This window comes from Scyliorhinus torazame, chromosome 2, assembly GCF_047496885.1.
Source record: "Scyliorhinus torazame isolate Kashiwa2021f chromosome 2, sScyTor2.1, whole genome shotgun sequence".
Classification (NCBI taxonomy): domain Eukaryota; kingdom Metazoa; phylum Chordata; class Chondrichthyes; order Carcharhiniformes; family Scyliorhinidae; genus Scyliorhinus; species Scyliorhinus torazame.
This window is the reverse complement of record NC_092708.1, coordinates 16,086,821-16,100,099: the sequence shown is the minus strand read 5'-3', so window position 1 is coordinate 16,100,099 and position 13,279 is coordinate 16,086,821. Positions and strand designations below refer to the sequence as shown.

General features: G+C 50.5%; 1 protein-coding gene across 7 annotated transcripts in view; it reads left to right on the top strand.

Moving 5' to 3' along the window:
- The window catches only part of spega (striated muscle enriched protein kinase a), a 1,182,457-nt gene that overhangs the window by 540,687 nt on the left and 628,491 nt on the right, over positions 1-13,279 (top strand). For all 7 annotated transcript variants that reach the window (XM_072468701.1, XM_072468720.1, XM_072468711.1 and 4 more), the window contains one exon: positions 9,895-10,101. In XM_072468701.1, the coding sequence (XP_072324802.1) occupies positions 9,895-10,101 (207 nt within the window). The remainder of the gene's footprint in view (positions 1-9,894; positions 10,102-13,279) is intronic.

Here is a 13,279-nt window from a genome sequence, read left to right as displayed (position 1 = left end):
ACAGAGCCATTCTGCAGCCTGTCTGTCCTACTATCCCCTCACAGGACAGAGCCATTCTGCAGCCTGTCTGTCCTACTCTCCCCTCCCAGGACAGAGCCATTCTGCAGCCTGTCTGTCCTACTATCCGCTCACAGGACAGGGCTATTCTGCAGCCTGTCTGTCCCACTATCCTCTCACAGGACAGAGCCATTCTGCAGCCTGTCTGTCCTCCCCTCCCCTCACAGGACAGAGCTATTCTGCAGCCTGTCTGTCCTACTATCCTCTCACAGGACAGAACCATTCTGCAGTCTGTCTGTCCTCCCCTCCCCTCACAGGACAGAGCCATTCTGCAGTCTGTCTGTCCTACTATCCTCTCACAGGACAGAGCCATTCTGCAGCCTGTCTGTCCTACTATCCGCTCACAGGACAGGGCTATTCTGCAGCCTGTCTGTCCTACTATCCTCTCACAGGACAGAACCATTCTGCAGTCTGTCTGTCCTCCCCTCCCCTCACAGCACAGAGCCATTCTGCAGCCTGTCTGTCCTCCCCTCCTCTCACAGGACAGAGCCATTCTGCAGCCTGTCTGTCCTCCCCTCCCCTCACAGGACAGAGCTATTCTGCAGCCTGTCTGTCCTACTATCCTCTCACAGGACAGAACCATTCTGCAGTCTGTCTGTCCTCCCCTCCCCTCACAGCACAGAGCCATTCTGCAGCCTGTCTGTCCTCCCCTCCTCTCACAGGACAGAGCCATTCTGCAGCCGGTCTGTCCTACTATCCCCTCACAGGCCAGAGCCATTCTGCAGTCTGTCTGTCCTCCCCTCCTCTCACAGGACAGAGCCATTCTGCAGCCTGTCTGTCCTCCCCTCCCCTCACAGGACAGAGCCATTCTGCAGTCTGTCTGTCCTACTATCCTCTCACAGGACAGAGCCATTCTGCAGCCGGTCTGTCCTACTCTCCCCTCACAGGACAGAGCCATTCTGCAGCCTGTCTGTCCTACTATCCCCTCACAGGACAGAGCCATTCTGCAGCCTGTCTGTCCTACTCTCCCCTCCCAGGACAGAGCCATTCTGCAGCCTGTCTGTCCTACTATCCGCTCACAGGACAGGGCTATTCTGCAGCCTGTCTGTCCTACTATCCTCTCACAGGACAGAGCCATTCTGCAGCCTGTCTGTCCTCCCCTCCCCTCACAGGACAGAGCTATTCTGCAGCCTGTCTGTCCTACTATCCTCTCACAGGACAGAACCATTCTGCAGTCTGTCTGTCCTCCCCTCCCCTCACAGGACAGAGCTATTCTGCAGCCTGTCTGTCCTACTATCCTCTCACAGGACAGAACCATTCTGCAGTCTGTCTGTCCTCCCCTCCCCTCACAGCACAGAGCCATTCTGCAGCCTGTCTGTCCTCCCCTCCTCTCACAGGACAGAGCCATTCTACAGCCGGTCTGTCCTACTATCCTCTCACAGGACAGAGCCATTCTGCAGCCTGTCTGTCCTCCCCTCCCCTCACAGCACAGAGCCATTCTGCAGTCTGTCTGTCCTACAACCCTCTCACAGGACAGAGCCATTCTGCAGCCGGTCTGTCCTACTCTCCCCTCACAGGACAGAGCCATTCTGCAGTCTGTCTGTCCTACTATCCTCTCACAGGACAGAGCCATTCTGCAGCCTGTCTGTCCTACTATCCGCTCACAGGACAGGGCTATTCTGCAGTCTGTCTGTCCTACAATCCTCTCACAGGACAGAGCCATTCTGCAGCCTGTCTGTCCTACTATCCGCTCACAGGACAGAGCCATTCTGCAGCCTGTCTGTCCTCCCCTCCCCTCACAGGACAGAGCCATTCTGCAGCCTGTCTGTCCTACTATCCCCTCACAGGACAGAGCCATTCTGCAGCCTGTCTGTCCTACTATCCTCGCACAGGACAGAGCCATTCTACAGCCGGTCTGTCCTACTATCCTCACACAGGACAGAGCCATTCTGCAGTCTGTGTGTCCTACTATCCTCTCACAGGACAGAGCCATTCTACAGCCGGTCTGTCCTACTATTCTCTCACAGGACAGAGCCATTCTGCAGCCTGTCTGTCCTCCCCTCCCCTCACAGGACAGAGCCATTCTGCAGTCTGTCTGTCCTACAACCCTCTCACAGGACAGAGCCATTCTGCAGCCGGTCTGTCCTCCCCTCACAGGACAGAGCCATTCTACAGCCTGACTGTCCTACAATCCCCTCACAGGACAGAGCCATTCTGCAGTCGGTCTGTCCTACTCTCCCCTCCCAGGACAGAGCCATTCTGCAGCCTGTCTGTCCTCCCCTCCCCTCACAGGACGGAGCCATTCTGCAGCCTGCCTGTCCTACTATCCTCTCACAGGACAGAGCCATTCTACAGCCTGTCTGTCCTACTATCCTCGCACAGGACAGAACCATTCTGCAGTCTGTGTGTCCTACTATCCCCTCACAGGACAGAGCCATTCTACAGCCGGTCTGTCCTACTATCCTCGCACAGGACTGAGCCATTCTGCAGTCTGTCTGTCCTCCCCTCCCCTCACAGGACAGAGCCATTCTACAGCCGGTCTGACCTACTATCCTCTCACAGGACAGAGCCATTCTGCAGCCTGTCTGTCCTCCCCTCCCCTCACAGGACAGAGCCATTCTACAGCCGGTCTGTCCTACTATCCTCGCACAGGACAGAGCCATTCTGCAGTCTGTCTGTCCTCCCCTCCCCTCACAGGACAGAGCCATTCTGCAGCCTGTCTGTCCTCCCCTCCCCTCACAGGACAGAGCCATTCTACAGCCGGTCTGTCCTACTATCCTCTCACAGGACAGAGCCATTCTACAGCCTGTCTGTCCTACTCTCCCCTCACAGGACAGAGCCATTCTACAGCCGGTCTGTCCTACTATCCTCTCACAGGACAGAGCCATTCTGCAGCCTGTCTGTCCTACTCTCCTCTCACAGGACAGAGCCATTCTGCAGCCTGTCTGTCCTACTCTCCTCTCACAGGACAGAGCCATTCTGCAGCCTGTCTGTCCTACAATCCCCTCACAGGACAGAGCCATTCTGCAGCCTGACTGTCCTACAATCCCCTCACAGGACAGAGCCATTCTGCAGTCGGTCTGTCCTACTCTCCCCTCCCAGGACAGAGCCATTCTGCAGCCTGTCTGTCCTCCCCTCCCCTCACAGGACGGAGCCATTCTGCAGCCTGTCTGTCCTACTATCCTCGCACAGGACAGAGCCATTCTACAGCCTGTCTGTCCTACTATCCTCGCACAGGACAGAGCCATTCTGCAGCCTGTCTGTCCTCCCCTCCCCTCACAGGACAGAGCCATTCTACAGCCGGTCTGTCCTACTATCCTCACACAGGACAGAGCCATTCTGCAGCCTGTCTGTCCTACTATCCTCTCACAGGACAGAGCCATTCTGCAGTCTGTGTGTCCTACTATCCTCTCACAGGACAGAGCCATTCTGCAGTCTGTGTGTCCTACTATCCTCTCACAGGACAGAGCCATTCTACAGCCGGTCTGTCCTACTATCCTCTCACAGGACAGAGCCATTCTGCAGTCTGTGTGTCCTACTATCCTCTCACAGGACAGAGCCATTCTACAGCCGGTCTGTCCTACTCTCCCCTCACAGGACAGAGCCATTCTGCAGTCTGTCTGTCCTACTATCCTCTCACAGGACAGAGCCATTCTGCAGCCTGTCTGTCCTCCCCTCCCCTCACAGGACAGAGCCATTCTGCAGCCTGTCTGTCCTCCCCTCCCCTCACAGGACAGAGCCATTCTACAGCAGGTCTGTCCTACTATCCTCGCACAGGACAGAGCCATTCTGCAGTCTGTCTGTCCTCCCCTCCCCTCACAGGACAGAGCCATTCTACAGCCGGTCTGTCCTACTATCCTCGCACAGGACAGAGCCATTCTGCAGCCTGTCTGTCCTCCCCTCACAGGACAGAGCCATTCTGCAGTCTGTCTGTCCTCCCCTCCTCTCACAGGACAGAGCCATTCTGCAGTCTGTCTGTCCTCCCCTCCCCTCACAGGACAGAGCCATTCTACAGCCGGTCTGTCCTACTATCCCCTCACAGGACAGAGCCATTCTGCAGCCTGTCTGTCCTCCCCTCCCCTCACAGGACAGAGCCATTCTGCAGTCTGTGTGTCCTACTATCCTCTCACAGGACAGAGCCATTCTACAGCCGGTCTGTCCTACTATCCTCGCACAGGACAGAGCCATTCTGCAGTCTGTCTGTCCTCCCCTCCCCTCACAGGACAGAGCCATTCTACAGCCGGTCTGTCCTACTCTCCTCTCACAGGACAGAGCCATTCTGCAGCCGGTCTGTCCTACTCTCCCCTCACAGGACAGAGCCATTCTGCAGCCTGTCTGTCCTACTCTCCCCTCACAGGACAGAGCCATTCTGCAGCCGGTCTGTCCTACTCTCCCCTCACAGGACAGAGCCATTCTGCAGCCGGTCTGTCCTACTATCCCCTCACAGGACAGAGCCATTCTGCAGCCGGTCTGTCCTACTCTCCTCTCACAGGACAGAGCCATTCTGCAGCCGGTCTGTCCTACAATCCCCTCACAGGACAGAGCCATTCTGCAGTCTGTCTGTCCTACTATCCTCTCACAGGACAGAGCCATTCTCCACCTTGTTTCTTGGAGAAGCATTTCACTCCCCTTAAAATTTCAATAGGCTCTGTGGTTTCGCTGTTAGAGTTTGCCTGCTTTTATCCCTTTGTATTTGATTGTTTACATTGAATTTCACGCCCCATTGACTTTTATAAGCCTCTTGATTGACAGCTGAAGGCTATCTGGACGGAGGGTAGATTTCTTTGTTTTTATGGCACTCCAATGTCCATTAACAGTTTGGAGCAGGTGTCCCAAGCCGGGAATCGAACCTGGCACCCTGGAGCTGTGAAGCAACAGTGCTAACCACTGTGCCACCGTGTTGCATAGGTGTGATGACCGTGCTGGAGGACTCAGAGGATTTGTACCCCCCGGGTGATCAGGGACATGGCATGCTTGCTTCATCGGCCAGGGCACTGAGTATAAAAATTGGCAAGTCATGTTGCAGCTTAGTTAGGCCACACTTGGAGTATAGTGTTCAATTCTGGTCGCCACATTACCAGAAGGATGTGGAGGCTTTAGGGAGGGTGCAGAAGAGATTTACCAGGATATTGCCTGGTATGGAGGGCATTAGCTATGAGGCGAGGTTGAATAAACTTGGTTTGTTCTCACTGGAACGAAGGAGGTTGAGGGGCGACCTGATAGAGGTATACAAAATTATGAGGGGCATAGACAGAGTGGATAGTCAGAGGCTTTTCCCCAGGGTAGAGGGGTCAATTACTAGGGGGCATAGGCTTAAGGTGTGAGGGGCAAGGTTTAGAGGAGATGTACGAGGCAAGTTTTTTACGCAGAGGGTAGTGGGTGCCTGGAACTCGCTGCCGGAGGAGGTGGTGGAAGCAGGGACGATAGTGACGTTTACGGGGCATCTTGCCAAATATATGAATAGGATGGGAATAGAAGGATACGGACCCAGGAAGTGTAGAAGATTGTAGTTTAGTCGGGCAGTATGGTCGGCACGGGCTTGGAGGGCCGAAGGGCCTGTTCCTGTGCTGTACTTTTCTTTGTTCTTTGGTCAGTGCCTTTGAATTGCCCCCTGGCATGCTGGCAATACCAGCGTCACACACACTGACGCACACATTGGCACACACACTGATACACACATTGGCACACACACTGACGCGCACATTGGCACACACATTGGCACACACACTGACGCACACATTGGCACACACACTGACGCACACATTGGCACACACACTGACGCACACATTGGCACACACACTGACGCACACATTGGCACACACACTGACGCACACATTGGCACACACACTGACGCACACATTGGCACACATACTGACGCACACATTGGCACACACACTGACGCACACAAAGAACAAAGAACAAAGAAATGTACAGCACAGGAACAGGCCCTTCGGCCCTCCAAGCCCGTGCCGACCATACTGCCCGACTAAACTACAATCTTCTACACTTCCTGGGTCCGTATCCTTCTATTCCCATCCTATTCATATATTTGTCAAGATGCCCCTTAAATGTCCCTATCGTCCCTGCTTCCACTACCTCCTCCGGTAGTGAGTTCCAGGCACCCACTACCCTCTGCGTAAAAAACTTGCCTCGTACATCTACTCTAAACCTTGCCCCTCTCACCTTAAACCTATGCCCCCTAGTAATTGACCCCTCTACCCTGGGGAAAAGCCTCTGACTATCCACTCTGTCTATGCCCCTCATAATTTTGTATACCTCTATCAGGTCTCCCCTCAACCTCCTTCGTTCCAGTGAGAACAAACCGAGTTTATTCAATCGCTCCTCATAGCTTATGCCCTCCATACCAGGCAACATTCTGGTAAATCTCTTCTGCACCCTCTCTAAAGCCTCCACATCCTTCTGGTAGTGTGGCGACCAGAATTGAACACTATACTCCAAGTGTGGCCTAACTAAGGTTCTATACAGCTGCAACATGACTTGCCAATTCTTATACTCAATGCCCCGGCCAATGAAGGCAAGCATGCCGTATGCCTTCTTGACTACCTTCTCCACCTGTGTTGCCCCTTTCAATGACCTGTGGACCTGTACTCCTAGATCTCTTTGACTTTCAATACTCTTGAGGGTTCTACCATTCACTGTATATTCCCTACCTGCATTAGCCCTTCCAAAATGCATTACCTCACATTTGTCCGGATTAAACTCCATCTGCCATCTCTCCGCCCAAGTCTCCAGACAATCTAAATCCTGCTGTATCCTCAGACAGTCCTCATCGCTATCCGCAATTCCACCAACCTTTGTGTCGTCTGCAAACTTACTAATCAGACCAGTTACATTTTCCTCCAAATCATTTATATATACTACAAAGAGCAAAGGTCCCAGCACTGATCCCTGTGGAACACCACTGGTCACAGCCCTCCAATTAGAAAAGCATCCCTCCATTGCTACCCTCTGCCTTCTATGGCCTAGCCAGTTCTGTATCCACCTTGCCAGTTCACCCCTGATCCCGTGTGACTTCACCTTTTGTACTAGTCTACCATGAGGGACCTTGTCAAAGGCCTTACTGAAGTCCATATAGACAACATCTACTGCCCTACCTGCATCAATCATCTTAGTGACCTCCTCGAAAAACTCTATCAAGTTAGTGAGACACGACCTCCCCTTCACAAAACCGTGCTGCCTCTCACTAATACGTCCATTTGCTTCCAAATGGGAGTAGATCCTGTCTCGAGAATTCTCTCCAGTAATTTCCCTACCACTGAAGTAAGGCTCACCGGCCTGTAGTTCCCGGGATTATCCTTGCTACCCTTCTTAAACAGAGGAACAACATTGGCTATTCTCCAGTCCTCCGGGACATCCCCTGAAGACAGCGAGGATCCAAAGATTTGTGTCAAGGCCTCAGCAATTTCCTCTCCAGCCTCCTTCAGTATTCTGGGGTAGATCCCATCAGGCCCTGGGGACTTATCTACCTTAATATTTTTTAAGACACCCAACACCTCGTCTTTTTGGATGACAATGTGACCCAGGCTATCTACACCCCCTTCTCCAGACTCAACATCTACCAATTCCTTCTCTTTGGTGAATACTGATGCAAAGTATTCATTTAGTACCTCGCCCATTTCCTCTGGCTCCACACATAGATTCCCTTGCCTATCCTTCAGTGGGCCAACCCTTTCCCTGGCTACCCTCTTGCTTTTTATGTACGTGTAAAAAGCCTTGGGATTTTCCTTAACCCTATTTGCCAATGACTTTTCATGACCCCTTCTAGCCCTCCTGACTCCTTGCTTAAGTTCCTTCCTACTTTCCTTATATGCCACACAGGCTTCGTCTGTTCCCAGCCTTTTAGCCCTGACAAATGCCTCCTTTTTCTTTTTGACGAGGCCTACAATATCACTCGTCATCCAAGGTTCCCGAAAATTGCCGTATTTATCTTTCTTCCTCACAGGAACATGCCTGTCCTGTATTCCTTTCAACTGACACTTGAAAGCCTCCCACATGTCAGATGTTGATTTGCCCTCAAACATCCGCCCCCAATCTATGTTCTTCAGTTCCCGCCTAATATTGTCATAATTAGCCTTCCCCCAATTTAGCACATTCATCCTCGGACCACTCTTATCCTTGTCCACCAGTACTTTAAAACTTACTGAATTGTGGTCACTGTTACCGAAATGCTCCCCTACTGAAACATCTACCACCTGGCCGGGCTCATTCCCCAATACCAGGTCCAGTACCGCCCCTTCCCTAGTTGGACTGTTTACATATTGTTTTAAGAAGCCCTCCTGGATGCTCCTTACAAACTCCGCCCCGTCTAAGCCCCTGGCACTAAGTGAGTCCCAGTCAATATTGGGGAAGTTGAAGTCTCCCATCACCACAACCCTGTTGTTTTTACTCTTTTCGAAAATCTGTCTACCTATCTGCTCCTCTATCTCCCGCTGGCTGTTGGGAGGCCTGTAGTATACCCCCAACATTGTGACTGCACCCTTCTTATTCCTGATCTCTACCCATATAGCCTCACTGCCCTCTGAGGTGTCCTCTCGCAGTATAGCTGTGATATTCTCCCGAACAAGTAGCGCAACTCCGCCTCCCCTTTTACATCCCCCTCTATCCCGCCTGAAACATCTAAATCCTGGAACGTTTAGCTGCCAATCCTGCCCTTCCCTCAACCAGGTCTCTGTAATGGCAATAACATCATAGTTCCAAGTAGTAATCCAAGCTCTAAGTTCATCTGCCTTACCCGTAATGCTCCTTGCATTAAAACATATGCACTTCAGGCCACCAGACCCGCTGTGTTCAGCAACTTTTCCCCGTCTGCCCTGCCTCAGAGCCACACTGTCCCTATTCCCTAGTTCTCCCTCAATGCTCTCACCTTCTGACCTATTGCTCCCGTACCCACCCCCCTGCCATACTAGTTTAAACCCTCCCGTGTGACACTAGCAAACCTCGCGGCCAGGATATTTATGCCTCTCCGGTTTAGATGCAACCCGTTGGCACACATTGGCACACACACTGACGCACACATTGGCACACACACTGACGCACACATTGGCGCACACATTGGCACACACACTGACGTACACATTGGCACACACACTGACGCACACATTGGCACACAGGCAGAGATGTATAGCAGATATGTACAGAATTGCGCTGACAATGTTCACTTTGCTACGTTGGAGTGCCCATTGGAAACACGCAGTCACTGAGGTCACAGCGGGGAAACCTTGAGCAAACATTCCCCACGTTCGCATCTGTTGCTTCAATTGGGTGGAACGCCTCACACGGAGCACAGAGCCAGCAATTGACAATTGCCTGTCTATAGACACATGAGAAATGGGAGCAGCTGTAGGCCATTCAGCCCATCCAGCCCACTCCATGGCTGATCTACTTCAACACCATCCCCTGCACTATCCCCACATCCTTTGAAGTATTTGCTATCTAGAAACCTAGCAATGCCAATGACTGAGCTTCCACAGCCCCCTGGGACAGAAAACTGCAGAGATACATCGCCCTCAGAGTGAAGAGATTCCAACCAGGGGGAAACACCGTCCTATAAAACGCCAGTCAAGCCCTGTAAGAATGTTATACCTTTGAATGAGATCGCCCCTCATTCTTCTAAACCAGAGAATAAAGGCCCAGTCTATTTAATCTTTCCTCATAGAACAATCCTCTGTCCCAGGGATTAGTTTGGTGAACCTTTGCTGCACTCCCTCTTTGGCAAGTATATCTTCCTTAAGTAGAGGCCAAAACTGCACCCAATACTCCAGGTAACTAAGGCTCTGTTCAATTGCTATAAGACATCTTTGCTCCTGTACTTGAATCCTCTAAAGGCCAACGCACTCATGTGTGTCACCCAGTGAAGGCCCTGCTCTTATTTTTCAGATCCCTCTGCGTTGACCTATGTTATTCAGAGCCAGGTGCTGGGAACAGCTCAGTGGCATGTCCTGAAGGCCAACATCAAGGACACCACCTACACCATCCAGGCACTGAACAAAGGCATCCAGTACCTGTTCAGGGTCCAGAGCGCGACGCCGAAGAGCTGCAGTAAACCCTCCCCGGTCTCTGAACCCATTAAGTTATTGGACAGAGGTAAGATAGGATGACATCTTTACTCTAAAGCAAGGTTGCTGACTGAATGAAACAAAAGACGGCAGCTGAGTGACCCAGGTTAATGAAGGCCATTGAAAAATGCAAACAAAGCAATGGGTTTCATTTGTAAGGGGTGGAATGAAAAGTAAGGAAGTTGTGTCAAATTTATGTTGGACATCAATTAGACCACTCGGCATCACTTCATCCCTGGTGCAATCCTTTTGGCAACACTTCGAACAGTGGAGTTGACTTGGCCTTTTAGATTTTGAACAAAAGCTTGTAGGATGATTGCTGCCAGGTGCATTCGCCATACCAATGCCTCGACCAATCAGAGTCCACTTGCCAATCAATCAGCCCCCTTTTTCCAATGCAGCAAAAATGGCCCTTCCCTTGGAAATTTGGTATTCTTGTGTTTGCTCTGATGAGTGCAAGATGAAAAGCTTCGACAGTTTGATTTTTTAAAACATGATCCAGGTTCTGTGCTGTAAAGTATCCAATTTTTAAAATGTATATTTCATCTGTAGCTGGGCCTTTTGTTGTCCGTGTGAAGGTATTGATGAGTTGACTTCCTGAAGCGTGGTTCCCGTGGTGTAGAGCCCTGGTCTCCATGTTTCAAAAGGGGTCCAGAGGCAGTGGAGAAAGTGCAAAATAGATATTGTGCCAAAACTGAGAGGGTTACCTTTCAGCGAAGATTGAACAGGAGTGTTCTTTTTTTTTAGAAAATATTTTATTGAGGCATTTTTAGTTTTAACATTTTTAACATTCTAAACAGAGAAATCCAACACACGCAAAAACCCCACAATAGCACACCCAACTCCCCCCAGCCCTAAACCCTAACTACCCATGCATTAGATTCCCTGCCCTTATATACGTCACTTCCATGCCTCCCCATTCCCCCCCCCCTCTCCCCCCCCCCTTGCTGACGGTCAATTTTCCTTGAAGAAGTCGATGAATGGCTGCCTCCTCCGAGCGAACCCCTGTAGCGAACCAATTTAGGCAAACTTAATCTTCTCTAGTCTGAGAAACCCTGCCATGTGACTGACCCAAACAACCGACTTTGGAGGCTCCGTCTCCCTCCATCCCAGCAAAATTCCGTCTCCGGGCCACCAGGGAGGCAAAGGCCAAAACGTCGGCCTCTCTCCTCCCCCTGGGCTCCCAGATCTTCCGACCCTCCAAATATTTCCACCTCTGGACTCGGAGTCACCCTCCTTTTCCAAGATCTTTGCCATGACATCCGAAAAACCCTGCCCAAATCCCCACAGCTTTGGACACCCCTAAAACATATTTACATGATTCGCAGGACTTCCCACGCACCGGCCTCACCTGTCCTCCACCTACGCAAGGAACCTGCTCATCCGGGCCACAGTCATATGAGCCCTGTGGACCACCTTGAACTGGATCAGGCTGAGCCTGGCATGAACAAGAGTGTTCTGAGGGGTGACCTGATTGGGGTGGGGGGGGGGTCTTCAGGATTAATAGGGTAAATATAGTAAAGATGATGTTATCGTCAGAGCACTAATACAGATTGACACTGGCCCTCCAAATTCATTCCCTCACATTTTCCCAGATTACATAAGAACATAAGAACTAGGAGCAGGAGTAGGCCATCTGGCCCCTCGAGCCTGCTCCGCCATTCAATGAGATCATGGCTGATCTTTTGTGGACTCAGCTCCACTTTCCGGCCCTTAATCCCTTTATTCTTCAAAAAACTATCTATCTTTACCTTAAAAACATTTAATGAAGGAGCCTCAAATGCTTCACTGGGCAAGGAATTCCATAGATTCACAACCCTTTGGGTGAAGAAGTTCCTCCTAAACTCAGTCCTAAATCTACTTCCCCTTATTTTGAGGCTATGCCCCCTAGTTCTGCTTTCACCCGCCAGTGGAAACAACCTGTCCGCATCTATCCTATCTATTCCCTTCATAATTTTATATGTTTCTATAAGATCCCCCCTCATCCTTCTAAATTCCAATGAGTACAGTCCCAGTCTACTCAAACTCGCCTCGTAATCCAACCCCTTCAGCTCTGGGATTAACCTAGTGAATCTCCTCTGCACACTCTCCAGTGCCAGTACATCCTTTCTCAAGTAAGGAGACCAAAACTGAACACAATACTCCAGGTGTGGCCTCACTAACACCTTATACAATTGCAGCATAACCTCCCTAGTCTTAAACTCCATCCCTCTAGCAATGAAGGACAAAATTCCATTTGCCTTCTTAATCACCTGTTGCACCTGTAAACCAATGTTTTCCGACTCATGCACTAGCACACCCAGGTCTCTCTGCACAGCAGCATGTTTTAATATTTTATCATTTCAATAATAATCCCTTTTGCTGTTATTCCTACCAAAATGGATAACCTCACATTTGTCAACATTGTATTCCATCTGCCAGACCCTAGCTCATTCACTTAACCTATCCAAATCCCTCTGCAGACTTCCAGTATCCTCTGCACTTTTGGCTTTACCACTTATCTTAGTATCGTCTGCAAACTTGGACACGTTGCCCTTGGTCCCCAACTCCAAATCATCTATGTAAATTGTGAACAATTGTGGGCCCAACACTGATCCCTGAGGGACACCACTAGCTACTGATTGCCAACCACAGAAACACCCATTAATCCCCACTCTTTGCTTTCTATTAATTAACCAATCCTCTATCCATGTTACTACTTTACCCTTAATGCCATGCATCTTTATCTTATACAGCAACTTTTTGTGTGGCACCTTGTCAAAAGCTTTCTGGAAATCCAGATATACCACATCCATTGGCTCCCCGTTATCTACCCCACTGGTAATGTCCTCAAAGAATTCCACTAAATTAGTTAGGCACGACCTGCCCTTTATGAACCCATGCTGCGTCTGCCCAATGGGACAATTTCCATCCAGATTCCTCGCTATTTCTTCCTTGATGATAGATTCCAGCATCCTCCCTACTACTGAAGTTAAGCTCACTGGCCTATAATTACCCGCTTTCTGCCTACCTCCTTTTTTAAACAGTGGTGTCACATTTGCTCATTTCCAATCCGCCCCAGAGTCTAGTGAATTTTGGTAAATTATCACGAGTGCATTTGCAATTTCCCTAACCATCTCTTTTAGCACTCTGGGATGCATTCCATCAGGGCCAGGAGACTTGTCTACCTTTAGCCCCATTAGCTTGCCCATCACTACCTCTTTAGT